Source organism: Cheilinus undulatus, linkage group 24 (assembly GCF_018320785.1).
Source record: "Cheilinus undulatus linkage group 24, ASM1832078v1, whole genome shotgun sequence".
In the NCBI taxonomy this organism is placed as follows: Eukaryota; Metazoa; Chordata; class Actinopteri; order Labriformes; family Labridae; genus Cheilinus; species Cheilinus undulatus.
In genome coordinates, this window is record NC_054888.1 from 20,091,087 (window position 1) to 20,104,907 (window position 13,821).

At 37.8% G+C, this 13,821-nt stretch overlaps 1 protein-coding gene across 1 annotated transcript; it reads right to left on the minus strand.

Moving 5' to 3' along the window:
• Positions 1 to 767: 767 nt before the first annotated feature.
• Positions 768 to 13,652, minus strand: LOC121506451 (basic leucine zipper and W2 domain-containing protein 1-A-like). The gene is made up of 12 exons (XM_041782269.1): positions 13,533 to 13,652; positions 11,090 to 11,163; positions 10,831 to 11,007; positions 9,711 to 9,805; positions 9,546 to 9,611; positions 8,523 to 8,658; positions 7,652 to 7,761; positions 7,371 to 7,541; positions 4,170 to 4,316; positions 3,321 to 3,459; positions 2,845 to 2,967; positions 768 to 1,451 (listed from the first exon to the last, which is right to left on the minus strand). The coding sequence occupies exons 2-12, from the start codon at positions 11,151 to 11,153 to the stop codon at positions 1,423 to 1,425; spliced, it is 1,257 nt and encodes a 418-aa protein (XP_041638203.1). The 5' UTR covers positions 11,154 to 11,163; positions 13,533 to 13,652; the 3' UTR covers positions 768 to 1,422.
• Positions 13,653 to 13,821: the final 169 nt, after the last annotated feature.

Genomic DNA, 13,821 nt, shown 5'->3' on the forward strand with positions numbered 1-13,821 from the left:
AGATGATTTAAGAGAAGAAAACAGGGATAAGAGGCAACATAAAGATGGAAGAGGAGAGCGCAGGGAAAGAGCAAGATGAAGATGATTTAGGAGAAGAAAGAGAGCAAGATGAGGATGTTGGAAGGGGAAAGCAGGGAAATTAAGGTTTTTCTGAGGGTTCTAAAAGAGGCAGTAGTTGCAGGTAAAGAATGTGAGGGAAATGTTGAGGAATTTTTGCTATCAAAATGCATATTCATAACATTTTTCACTTGGCTGACTTGCTAATGTTGGCCCTGTGAAATTATTGTTTTATAAGGGCCCAAAATCCCTCGCTATGCCTCTGACAGTGAGAGGAGTACAGATGATTTTTAAAAAATTCCAAGTGCTGTTTAACAGAGCAAAGAAAGCTTTTTCCAAACATCCTACTTTTGTTTTCGACACTTGTATTATTTTACTTTCCACACAGAAGCTCAAGTGTTTCACAAAAAAACAAAAATTACAAGGGTCTAAATTATTACTCCAAAATCCAGTCACAACTGATCATTTCCCTCTTAAAGTGTTATGAGCATGTTTACTGTTTAATGCCATTTTTTATGTGTATTATGGCAAAGAGTCTTTGAAATTCTGGTGAAACCTTACTGAAGGCAGCACCTTTTATTTAGCTTTTAAAGGAGTGTTTAATATGGATAAAAATATGAGAAACTTGCATTAACACAAAGGTTCAGGCTGCATTATATAGATCATAACCTAAAAAAAAAGTTCAATAAAAAGGCAGAGCACTCTGTGAAAACATTTCAATAATCTTTATTTCATAAAAAAGTCAATCGGTTTATATCAGATTAAAGAAAGTAGAAACCAATAATAATCCGTTAGCTGGCGAGGCATCTTACGGGGGCGTGTCTTCAGAAGTAGCGACCTTGACACGCGGTACAGGTTTACCCGAAAAGAGAGAAGGCGAGAAGTTTCAGACCCGACAGGAGCCAAAACATGAGCTGGGCGAAATCATAAAAACTCAGAGGGGGGATAAAAATCTGAAAAATAAACTTTGGCAAAAATATTTATCGTCTGCCTTGTCGCGTGGCAAATACGCGACTCACACGAATCAAAGATCCGTCGAAGCGGCGGCCATCGAGATCACATGGAATGTTTTTTTCTTTTTTTAATCCAAATTACGACAAGAATAAGACCGAAAAATAAAGATGAGGGATTTAGCGATTACCACGTGACCAAAACAGGTTACGAATCAGGACAGAGCCCTTTTCATGGAGTTAAAAATAACATTTAAATCTTTTAGAGGTGGAAGAATGTGTTTGTTTTGAGGGGATAAAGAATAAGTAACAGGAGGTAGAATAGAAAGAAGGGAAAAGACGCTTTACTGCTCCTGCTGCTACTTATAAAAAAAAAAAAAAGAAAAAACAAAAGCTCATCTGGCGGTGGAGGTTTTCAGTCCGTCTCCTCTTCAGATTCAGACTCTGCAAGAAAATCAGACAATCAGAAATTACTGATTCAGTCATGATTAGAGGCATACACAGAAAATACAAACCAAGATGTTCAAGGTAGAAGGAATTTTTTAAAGGGGCGGGCAGCAAAGATTTTAGTGGTGGCCCGGTCTGATCTGAGGTTTACAAAATTAGATAATTGTTTACATTTTAAATCATGTTTAGAAATTTAATGAATGACCGTGTTTTAAGGCCACCCTGAAAAATGAAATAATTAAGAAGATCCACTGATTTGGGGGCGAAAAATAGGAAAATTTTCACGTCCCAAAAAAAGTAATTTCAGATTATAAAGTCTATGGTTATAAGACTGCAATCTCAGAATTACAGATTATAAAGTCTGTTTACAAGAAAACAATCTCAGAATTACAGAGATCATAAAGTTGTAAATTCACAGGAAAAACTCAAAATATCAGAGTTTAAAAGTCTTCAATTTTGACATTAAATCTCAAAAATATTAAGTTTTTAAAATTGATTATTTAAAACACTGTTAAGTCAAGAATTTACAAGAAACCAAACTGAGAACAGTGGTTGAAGTTTTGACTTTTTCACTGTTTAATCTAAAAAAATTCCAGGTTTTGGTTGACTTACATTAACAACTTTTAAGGTAAAATATTTTTTGTACTTTTCGTTGTAAATGAGTGACTTTTTAAACTTGAGAATGAAGTTTTTGCTTAAAAATAACAGATCTTCGTTATGATTTTCTTTCTAAAGTGGACCCTATACACTGCCATTATAATGCATAGTTATACATAGATTATTTTTTTCAAGAACACATGTCTGTAGGCCTGTTATCTTAGTGAAAAGTGACAGGAAATCACAACACTCATTTTCACAATTGCAAAGCTAAAATGCAGCATGTTGGCATGGCTTTATAAAAATATGGCACTTCAAGGAACTTCAGGAACTACAAATTCTTACAGACTTCAATTTGATAGCAACCTAGAATCGATAAAGACACTGCAACCTGCTTTTCAAATTACAAGTACGCATTACTAACTCAAAAACATGATAAATGAAGCAGCTGTAACACTGCAAACTAGATTATTTGCCCTTCTTCTCTTCATGTCATGTAAGACATGTTTTTTTTTTTTTTTTTTGCTCCTTCTTCAAGATATTAAGATATTTTTTGTAATTTAAAATATTACCTCTAAAGAAAAAAGCACTTCCTAAATCTTAACCCTTGATCTTTAATCTCCAAAGACAGAAACTGAAAATTAAATTATCTGGTGCAGGTTTAATAATTCTCATTTATGGACACTCAGTGAGAGCGATCGCATCTTCTCCTGTTCTGACATGTCAGAAAAACTGCAGTGAGAGACATTTAACGCCTCGGGGTGAACAGAAATGTGGGCGGTTATTTTTTTACCTTCCTCCGCGTTTTTCAGCCACTCCACAAATTTTTTCATCTGCTCGAGGAAAACGCTCTTCCCCTTGGCAAGGTGGGCGTCGTTGTACCACTTCAGTATGGCCTCTTCGCTTAATACATCCGCTGTTTGATAAGAGAGAGAGAGACGGAGTGTTAAAGCTGTGCAAATGTATTCAATACATTAGAGAGCTGAAAATATGCCTCAGTTACAAAGGAAGAAACACTAACTGATGCTTTGGAAAGGAACTGCTTTTGGCCCTCTTTAATCTTTTTGATTTCAGTACAAAAGCTTTAGCTTCTTAAATGGTTTGTGCACCAGTCAGAGGCTGATAATGTCAAAAAAGAATTAAAAAGCCAGATTTATGAGCCTTAATGTTAAAAATCACACCCAACATAAGAAGAAACAACCTTGTACTTTAAAGCAATGAAGGTACAAATACTTTTATGACTCTTTCAGGTGAGCAGATGTGACAGACCTTTGTAGAACAGCACCACGATCTTCTGAAAGGCCTTCATGAAGTGGATGTTGTCGTAGCAGTACTCCTGGATCTTCAGCAGCAGGCTGAGCTCGGACAGACCCTGGGAGGTGAAGGCTTTCAGCAGGAGGCTGTATTGCTGCAGGAGCATGAGGAGTGATGATTAGGAGATGATCAAGAGGATATTTTACAGGCTTTACTTCGACTTAAGAGGGATTTTCCGTTCTTATTCCCATCTGCATTGACTTTCACACCTTCTATAATCACCGCATTATCAGCTGAGCAGGGAGGGAACTTCACAGACCGTCTGCAGCGAGCTGTGCATGCAAACAGGCCTGTACCGGCTCACATTTGAAATAACAGTCCAAACACTATTCTAACAGACGATGCATTAACATGGATTTAATATGCATTGTTGACATTCAGATGCCAAGTTATGCTCCTTGATGTCAGTGTGGATGCATCTCAGAAAACAGGCTGCATTTTTAATTCAAACTCCACAAAGTACTCACTGATTTGATCATTTTAGATCATTTTCTTAGCTCATATTTGCACTGCAACAAAGTCAGAATCGCTGGTGCATTTTCCCTAAACCTTCTTGTCTTTGCCTTCAAACATGAAGTAATCTTTGTTTTGCAATGCACTTTCAATAACACTCCAACCCTGCTCTGATTGCATCAGGCTTCAACATTTTTAGACCTGCTACAACCTGCCGTTGCTGTGCCAAGATTCATAATCTTTTCTCTCATTACTGATTCGTTAACAGTTTCTGAGGATTAAGAGTATTTATTTAAAAGTGGATTAAAAAGATCTTTAAATTTGATCTAGGAGCTTAGTGGTCACGTTTACCTTCAAGTGTTTGATGGCTTGTTCGGTCACCAGCTCCTCTTTCTTGTTCCACTCCACGCAGCTCATCACGCTGGTCCAGATGATGCTGATCATGGTCTGCTCTGAGAGGTTGGCCTTTTTCATCTCCTCTTTGGTGAAGGCGATAATCTGCATAACCGAGAGATAAAACAATGCTGGGTTAGGGGTTCTCATTGTATCATGATTTGTCCTGTTTTAAAGCTTCATTTCCACTAGGGATGAGTACGAGTGCTCTGGTTATCCATGTGGCCGTTAACTTGTTTTAAGATGCAATATTTGGACTGATTTGGCATTTCAAGTGTAATTGAACATACTGCCTAACAGGATATATTCCTTAAGCAAGACATTTTAAATGGTAAACGGACAGGTTTGGCTTTATTAGCACAGCGAGCCTCAATACAAGAACCCTATCAGTCGCACTCAAGCTGCTAAGCACAAGGAATTCTCTTTTCTCAACCAAAAACAAGTATACATGAATATTTTATTCTAATTTCACTGAGCTATTTATTCCCCAACAACTGACTTTATTATCGATATCAAATATTCATTCATTTTTTAAAAATTTTAACCCATTTTAAAGCCAGTTTTTTGTCATGATGACACCATAATTTTCAATTAAAAAAGCAGAAAAATTAAATATTTTCAAAATACTACATGCAAACTAATTTGTGTGTTCAATTATTACAGCCTGGGATTCAAAATGATTAGCAGCAACATTAATTTTTTTTTTTTTTTTTTTAGCATGTTTCTCATCCAAATGCCGAGGGCTGGACAATTAATCAAAAATTAGGTCAAATCGCAGAAGTTGCAATATTTCTTTAACCTTAAATTTGAGTCAAAATACTGGTTTAATCTATTTCTGCGGCAGAGATGTCATGCATTGCACACCATGCAATCATTAAACACATTTTTTAGAATAGTCTACAAAAAAACATATTTCCTTCATTTTTTTTTACATTTTTCTGATTAAATATGATGACATAAAAATTATCATTCCCTTTAATACAATAATTCATATCCAATTTGCAATACGAGTCAAAATCATCACAGTTAGATATTTTTTCAAAATTGTTCAGGCCTAGTTTTATTCAATATTGTGTCGGTTATAAAATAGAATGATTTATTGCTTGTGTTTGTTGTAAAATATATAAGATTACAAACTTAAGGAATAGTTGCATATAAAATCACAATCCTTCGTTCAGCCCTACGTATGCCAAATATGGTCAAAATGACGCCATCTGGTGGAGAGTAGTAAAAACGATCAATTTCAAGACAAAAGTCCAGACTGGCATGCAGATATAATAAAATACATGTATTGTGCTTTAGGTGAATGAGGTCAAAAATGTCAGTTTGAATGGGTTTCAATGGTGCATTTTTTGCGCTTGACTGCAACTCTTGCTTGTAAACGGTGTGTTTTAGACTTACTGCAGGAGCTGAGCTGGCAGTAAGATCAAATAAAAATACAGAATCTTACCAAAATTATTAAATGACAAGAGCATAAAATGCACACAATCTCCCCGAAGAGTTCAAGGATACTCCACTCAAAAGGCAAACCAACACTGGCTCAGTCGGTGCCTGTTAGCTTACAATGCTATGATGGTACCAGAGAAGAGAAGTTCAGCCTTCTCCTCTTTGAAACTCATGAATGGAAACATTTAATTTTGTGGTCAGGGAAGACTTCTTTGAGCTTCTTTTAAGCAGAAGTAAAAGGAAAGAGCAGCACGTCAGTCACGGACATAAATCACCATGGAGACAGGCGATGCCGTTTTTCTGTCTAAGAGGTCTGATGAGGAGTCAATGGCAATGACTCAATTAAGTTTGGACTGTTTCATTCATATTATGGAGCTCCATGTTGCCTTTTCTGTATATTTATACATTAGTAACCCTCAGTAACACAAGCATCTCTTGTTTCTTATTCAGACCTGAGATGTGAAATATTCATGTCCAACATAACAGAGAACATAGTTGGAAACCTGTAGCTCTGCTGTGACATCTGCTTCTTTGAGATTAATTTTGGGGCTTTTCATCTTTACTAGAGAGTGATAGGACTGTGGATAGCGCCAGAAACCGGGACCAGAGAATAGGGAATGACATGCGATGAAAAAGCCACTGGCTGGACTTTGACCTGGGCTGCCCACCTAGCCAATGATATTTCATTTTTACTGCAATCAAAATAAGATCAGAAGTACTTAAACTCCTGTAAAATCCCTATCCTTATAACATATATGTCAATCAGGGTCATTGCCTGGTCTGTTGATGTTTTAACCAATAGAAAAACACCATCAATGCATCAAAGTCAAAGCTTAGAACTGATTTGTCTGCACATGTGTCAATCATGTGTCTAGCCCGGCTTCTTACACTGAAAGGACCTGCTGCCTCACGTCAGAGTGTAGCTAATCAGACAAAAAGGAAGCAAATATTATGTAAGAGTATAATGGCAGGTACAGCTTCCTTAGAAAAGTACCAGGGGATAAATATGCTGCATTTTGCACCCTTTACAAATGACCATTTCCAGTCATCCATAGTGAAAATGCTGGCATAAAGAAATCAACTGTAGCATCACTACTGTGGCTTCAGAGAGATAAACACCCACGGATGCAGCCCTCCTGTTTGTTTAATTACATTTTCCACATAAAATTTTGGCTGTATTGATGAAAAAACACACTGTGCACACATGTGGGTTTGAGGTCCCTATTCAGAGGTGTAATAATGTCAATGCTAGTTTATCAGCCACTAAATCACATCAGGTAGCAGCAGCATAGCCTCTAAAACCTCTTACTGCCTGGCTACCACAAGGTCTTTAATAGCACTTGCATGGCTCATTTGTATTCTGCTGCGTGACTCATTGTGTTTCCTCCTTTGTTGGTCAACGGTTAAGTACTTGAGGGATGAGGTGATGTGCGTCAGCCACAAACACTCAAATTATGAAACGTTGCAAGAGGGAGGTTAGGATAACGAGGGCGCTGAAATCTGCGACCAAAGAGGAACAATAAGGACATTCACACTTGCACATGCTAAACTAACATGCGAGTTAAAGCCACTAAATTTTGACTTGATTCTAATGTAGTTTTGGCGTCTTCCTGCAGGTGCATTTCCGTGCCAACTCATAAGATTCCCTGAAAAAACAACAAAAAAAAAAAGGATCTGCTGGATTTTTATTTTCCATAAATGAAGCAGCCTCACCTCCTTCTGAGGGTCACCACGGGACATCTGCTCCGTGAGCTCCTTCTGCAGCTCCTTGCGGGCGCCGATGGATTGCTGGTTTCGGGCGAAGTCGGACAGCTCCTTTAGCCCGGCGTCGGTGAAGTACTTAGAAAAATGCTCGCAGCTCCGTTTGTTGGCAGGAAAGAGTTCCTGTGGGGCAGAGATGTTTAAAGGTCAAACAGAGTAGCTGAAAATATCAGTGGAAAATGACCCAAAAGATAGAAAAATTATTATTCTAGCTGTAACGTAACAGATCCTACCATCAGCCTGTTGTCCATGCCGACTCTGCGGAGACTACCAGCAACTGAGTTGATGTCCTTCTCATTGATCCAAGTTGAGAACAGCTTGACGGCGAAGGCTGCAGATACTCCTGAGAAACAATCAAGACAAGAGATCATTTTTAGAAAATGTTGTTGCATAAGAGATAAACAGGGCTGCAGCCAAGAATTATTTTCATTCTAGCAAATTAAATGATTGTTCTTTCTACAAAATCTAAGAAAACTGAGCAAAACTCCCTGTATTGTCAACAAGCAAGCATCAGATATCGCTTTGCATCAGGGAGCATAACATCCATTGAATATCTTATCCTCTAGCACTTTAACTTGGATAAACAGGAACTGTCAGGCTATGTATTGGACAGCAGCTGGCTGAATAGGTTCAGATATTACTAATGTATCACTATCTCCACTTCATAAAACCAAACAAGCTCTGTGAGTTCGTAAATTGAAAGAAAACCCAGTAGGACACTCCCAGAGCCTTGCCAACCTCCCTTGTTCCTCATTCCTCATCTATGTCTGCACAAGCAGCAGAAAGGAGCAGGGCAACAGGGTAAAAACAGCATGTCGCATCACGCTGCTTCATGTTGCATCACTTGGTGTTAGGACACTGGCAGGAACTAGTGAATTAAGCTGATTGTGACACAGACGTTGGCTTACATCACATGTGAGAGCACCAACAGATAGCTTCACAGTGCAAATGCTGTCATTTAAGAAGCTTGAGCTGCAAAAATGTTTGACAATACTGCTTGAAAAGACACTAAAATGATCAATTAATATTGACAAACCTGACACAGACATTTATGAGAGTAAATCAAACATTTCAAGCTTTCCTCCTGAAGGAGTTTCTGCTCACCTTCTTTGACGAGGTTCTCGTTGAAGAGGCTGTTCAGGATGGAGGCTGATAGGTTGCCATTGGCTAGCAGGATGCCGGTCAGCATGGCCAGCTTGTTGCGCTCAGACTCAGTGAACCCTTTTAGAAACAGCAGCAACTGCAGAGAGAGAAACAGGCACAGATTTATTTGGTGTTTGGGTTATAGAGATGACTGAAAACAGCGTATTTGCTTTGAGGATTGGAATAAACATGATGATTACAACCAAGCAGGTGTGGCAGCTGGGCTAAAATCTGCTTTATAAACCTCGTTATCACCACTTTTGCTCAGTATGATAAAACTGTGTTTAACACCTGCACTATTGAGAAGAAAACATCCTCAGCAAGAGTGATGATTCTGAAGTATAGTGGGCAAAAGATGTATCAGAAAAAGGGGGTATTAACTGCTTTAAAATGCATTTGACCCCATTTAAACATGGTTTCTCCTTTAAACATATGTAGATTGATTCTTCATTATAAGACTTTGAAATATCAAACATTTCTGAAAAGGGTGAGACAAATAAAATTATTATTATGAGAAATCAGACCAGAGAATCTGGGACCTTTAATCAGGCCATGTGAAATGTGTGGAAGCAAAAGGTAGCAGCTGCACCTGCAGACATGACAGCCACTGCTCAGTATTTTATACCTGAATATTGGTCGCACCAGAATAAAAGGAAGAAGATGATTTAGATAAAAAGAGTTCAAAAAGTGTCCTTTGCACCAAATTCTGCTAGAAATACTGACTAAATGATAAATAGAATTTATCCAAATCCCTACAATCACCAAACAAGTACAATTTCAGTTATTTAATCACCATTTCCATCTTTTCACCTGCTGAATTTCTCTTTCGTCCCATCTGAAGTAAACAAAATGCCAGCATTTCCTCAACATGCCAAACCTGCTTGGCAAGTTTCACCCTCACCTCAAAAATAATTGGACCGCAGCATTTAAAACAAGTCATGCAACTTAAAAAAACAGGACAAATCTATATCATGAAACACTCACCTTCTTGATCTCCTCCTCGAAACCCTTCTCCAGGTACTTGTAACGCCTGATCAGCTTGTTAAAAACCTGCATTAGATACAGAGCCGTGCAGAAGTTTACTCAGTACTTTAACAATTATTTCTAGGCTGTTATGTGGATATAAAATACAAAAACAATGATTTTTACCTGAGCATATGCTTGCATGGTCTCCAGGTCTTCTTGTGCCGTAAAGAGGCAGTACTCTGTGCGGGTCATGTCCTCAGATAGAGTCCCGCCTGGGGCTACAAAGGAGAAAACAACAGTGATTTAGTTTCTTTTTTTTTTATTTAACCTTCATTTAACCAGGAGAAAACCTCATTGAGATTTAAAATCTTTTTAAAGGGTGTCCTGGCCAAGACAGCAGCAGTAAACATCATACAACACAATACAAGATATGTAGTCCATATGGGGGAAAAACATACAGGAATTTAAGCAGCAGCTATTTACCAGAATCAGACAGAATTACCAATTAATAAAAGCATTTGCATCTAGATGTGCCTGCCTTCAAGTCTTACAACTTTCTCTTAAAAGTGTCAAATAAAAAGACAATTAACGACAGTGTCCAAACTGCAGAAAAGCGCCAGAGAAGAACTAGCATCATGCATGCTTTCCCCTTCAACAGTTGAATAGAAAAACAGCTAGTGCTTTTATACTGAAAGGTCAAAGTATAACATTTCAAGCATGGATGTGGGTATTATTAATGCACCACTATCTCAATTTTTTTACAAGCTGATGAGATCAGTTGAGTGGGAAAAGTAAAAAAAAAGAAAAACACACAATGTTCCTGCAAGACACTCCCAGTGCCTTCTTCCCTGTGCTCTTCTATGCTAGTAATTGAGAGGAAACTAGAGAGGTAAAGTGGTGCATGAGCTGTCAAAAAATCTAATTAAATCTAACTAAATTTCTGTAGATGCACACTCACGTTGCATGCTGTTAGTACTTTGGTCTTAGTTTTAACAGAAGTGGTAAGATTTACAAACCACTTCTTTATTATCAGACAAAAAAACTTCTGAATTCAGGACCAAAACATAAGAAAAATACCTAAATATTCCCTGATTCATAGATGCATGTTCTGCTTGCACTTCTTACTGCTCTAGAGACTTTAATTCAACAAAATTTAATGCAAGAGTAGAAAAAGAGAAGACTGGGTTTCCTATGTTATGGCTTTCTTACTCGAGCACAGAACTTTGCTCCATTTCCTGCACATGCATGCTCCAGAATGACAATAAACCCCCTCAAACGCTTTTGTCCCCGAAGAGAAACTCACCCAGCATCCCGCCGGCCACCAGGATGTCAAAGAGTGTCTCTGCATATCGGCGGTAGTCAAGCCTGGAGCCAGAGGCATCAAGGAACTTCGCGACCGCTTCCAAATCAGTGCCAGTTTGATTCAAGCCTTGTACGATACTTTCTTGAAACTGAGAAGGTTCAAATCTCTCCTTTTCATCTGCAGAGGAGAAAACACACATTTTAGAGGAGAAAACAGAGAAGGGGAAGAATGCTATTTATACCCAAAAATGAATACACACCTCTTTTCCTCGTTTTGAAACGCTGGCCGGTTAGCGTTGGCTTTTGCTGCTTTTGATTATTCATAAAAGACACCCTGAAAAGGATTAACACAGAAAGTTAATATTAACTCCAGTTGAAAGACAGCACGTTGACACTTGAATAACACACAGCCTGCACTTTAATTACGTTTTGCATTGCCAGGGTCTGGGTGTATCTTGGGTGAGCTCCAGTCACGTGTTCCCCTCTATAATTTATCTTTGCATAACTCCAGTCTCACAATCAAGTTCAAGCCAAAATCTAAACACGCAACCTTGCTTTTCTTATGCAAAAAAATGTAAAAGAATCTCTTGTAATGAGTAGTTTCATCTGTCCATGGTTTCCTTTTAGTCTCATCATGATTAGAAACACATTTAAAAGGCTCAAGGTTACATTCACAGCCATAAACAGGTCCACAGAGTTGGTTTCTTTGATCATATCCATCTGCATAAACTTTTACAGCTCTGAATTTTCAGACTTTTGTTGCATCAATTTCTAAACCTTTTTTGTTAGCACAACAACAAAATTAGAAGCCCTACACGCTCAATCTTGGTTCTGATTTTAAGAAAAATTCTATCAAACCCCTGCATACTGTCTCAAATGCACAGATATGTTCAAAATTTTGCAGATGTGCACAATAAACACTATGTGCAAGTATTAACTTGCAAGATTTTAGTGGATTCACTTCTCAGAATTCCTCCCAGCAAAACAGTCTATGAAACAGATGTGGCTCTTTAAAAAAACTTCCACTACTTGTTCATACAAAGGTTGATTAAAACAAGAGTACACCATGTTGAAGACACATGTTCTGAAAAGGAGAGTTGCAAAATAGTTTGAACCAAAAGTGATGCTGTCTTTGCACAGGAGAGGAATTAAAGCCCTCAAAAAAACATGAGAACTACATAAAAAATACTGCCTAAATTTCCAAAATATATATCAGAGTACAGACACATATACATTTTGACCATGTGCATGAATTTGCTGTTAATTTCCAACCAAATACAAAGTGAATAAGGCATCTATGTATCTTTCTTTGATGGTATTATAAAAAAGGTGGGATGCACAATATTGGATTTTTGCAGACATCAGACATTTACAAAATAATTTCAGCCAATACCGACCTAAAACAATAACTTCAAGTTCGATGATGGACAAATTAACAAAGGTGAGTATGTAAGTTGAAACTTCAGCCAATGATCAAGCCATTTTCAGAATGATTTTTTTTACAAATACGTGTTAAAAAACGCTTTTTTAAAACACTCCAGGTTCTCGAGATGCTTCCTTCAGCATTATTGTATATAAGACACTTTATATCATTATCACAATGCATGACATATTTAAGACGTCAGATTTCTTCTCACAAAGTTTGGTTTTTCCATAAAAATGTAAATAAATAGCCATGAAAAGCTTACAACATTTATTTGAACTGCATCTTTTTTCATCTCAAAGAGAAACTACACATTTCAGCCTGATTTAATCCACGTTAAACAAAAAGATTGTGGTGCTGATAAAAGGGTTTTCTTTGCTTTGATTTCTGCCTCAGATTTGATAAGAATTTCAAAATATACAAACACCAGCACTATCCTGTACACACAAGATTATCTATTTGCTTTTTAACAAAGGAGGGTGTGACAATTTGAGGGAAAGGCCATAAGAAATCCTCTTTACAATACAGATAGATCAAATATAAAGCTACAGCCGCCTACATTACAGCTACACTATAGCGACAGTGTCGAAAAGGTAAATATTACACTTACAAATTATTATCAGGTCAAGAAAACAACAGAATGTCGCCTAATTAATGTCCAGTACAATTTAAAAGAAGGAAAAACCAGACAAAAGACAATAAAAGCTGGCACAATCCAGCTACATGCTTGTTTATAATTAGATTTATCTACACGTGTCTTGTACCTCCTTCGTTAATGGTGTCTTTTTAAAGTTGACATGTTAAATAGATAATAAAAAAAACTACACAGAGATTTAGAATCGCAGAGAACATTTTTTAACATACACCTGGCTAATTGTAGGTTAGCATCTGCTAACTAAGGGCCTCACCATGCGCCGAGCTATGTCCGTTAGCCGGGCCTGCTAACTGGCTACTAATGTTAGTAAGAGTACAACCCAAACATCAGTTGACACATTAAATAATAACAGGACATATCGACCATGAGTTAAACCTGACCCTCTGTCGAGGTGTCATCAAAAACGGTGAGATAACAGCGACACATGCTGGGATTATGTGAGCGATAAAGCGGCTAAAGCTGCGTTAGCTAGGCTGGGAGAAACTCGCCCTCCAGCGGCGACCATGACGGCGACGTTCTCGGTTAAAAAACATTCTTTCACACGGGCTAACACGACGTTTCAACGTTTCTTCAGCGGAGCCGGGGTGCGACCCGACACAGGGAAGATGGAAAGAGAGGTACTCACCGAAATTAATGCAGATAAAAAACGGTTGTGAACCAGGGGAATCAAACCAAAGTGATGAGTCTCTCTGCGGCCCAAACAAAAAGACCTTCCCGTCAGGACTTCCGCAGGCTCCGCCCACTGCGCATGCGCGATTTAAAGGGGATTTCCGTTAAACAAAAAAGGAAAAAAATAAATTAATATTTAATTATTCGTCTTTTAAAGAGGAAGTAAGGACAAAGAAAGTTATAGAAAATTGTATTAGCATTAAGACACTTCCTCAATGAACACTGTTAAACATTTTTATTAGATA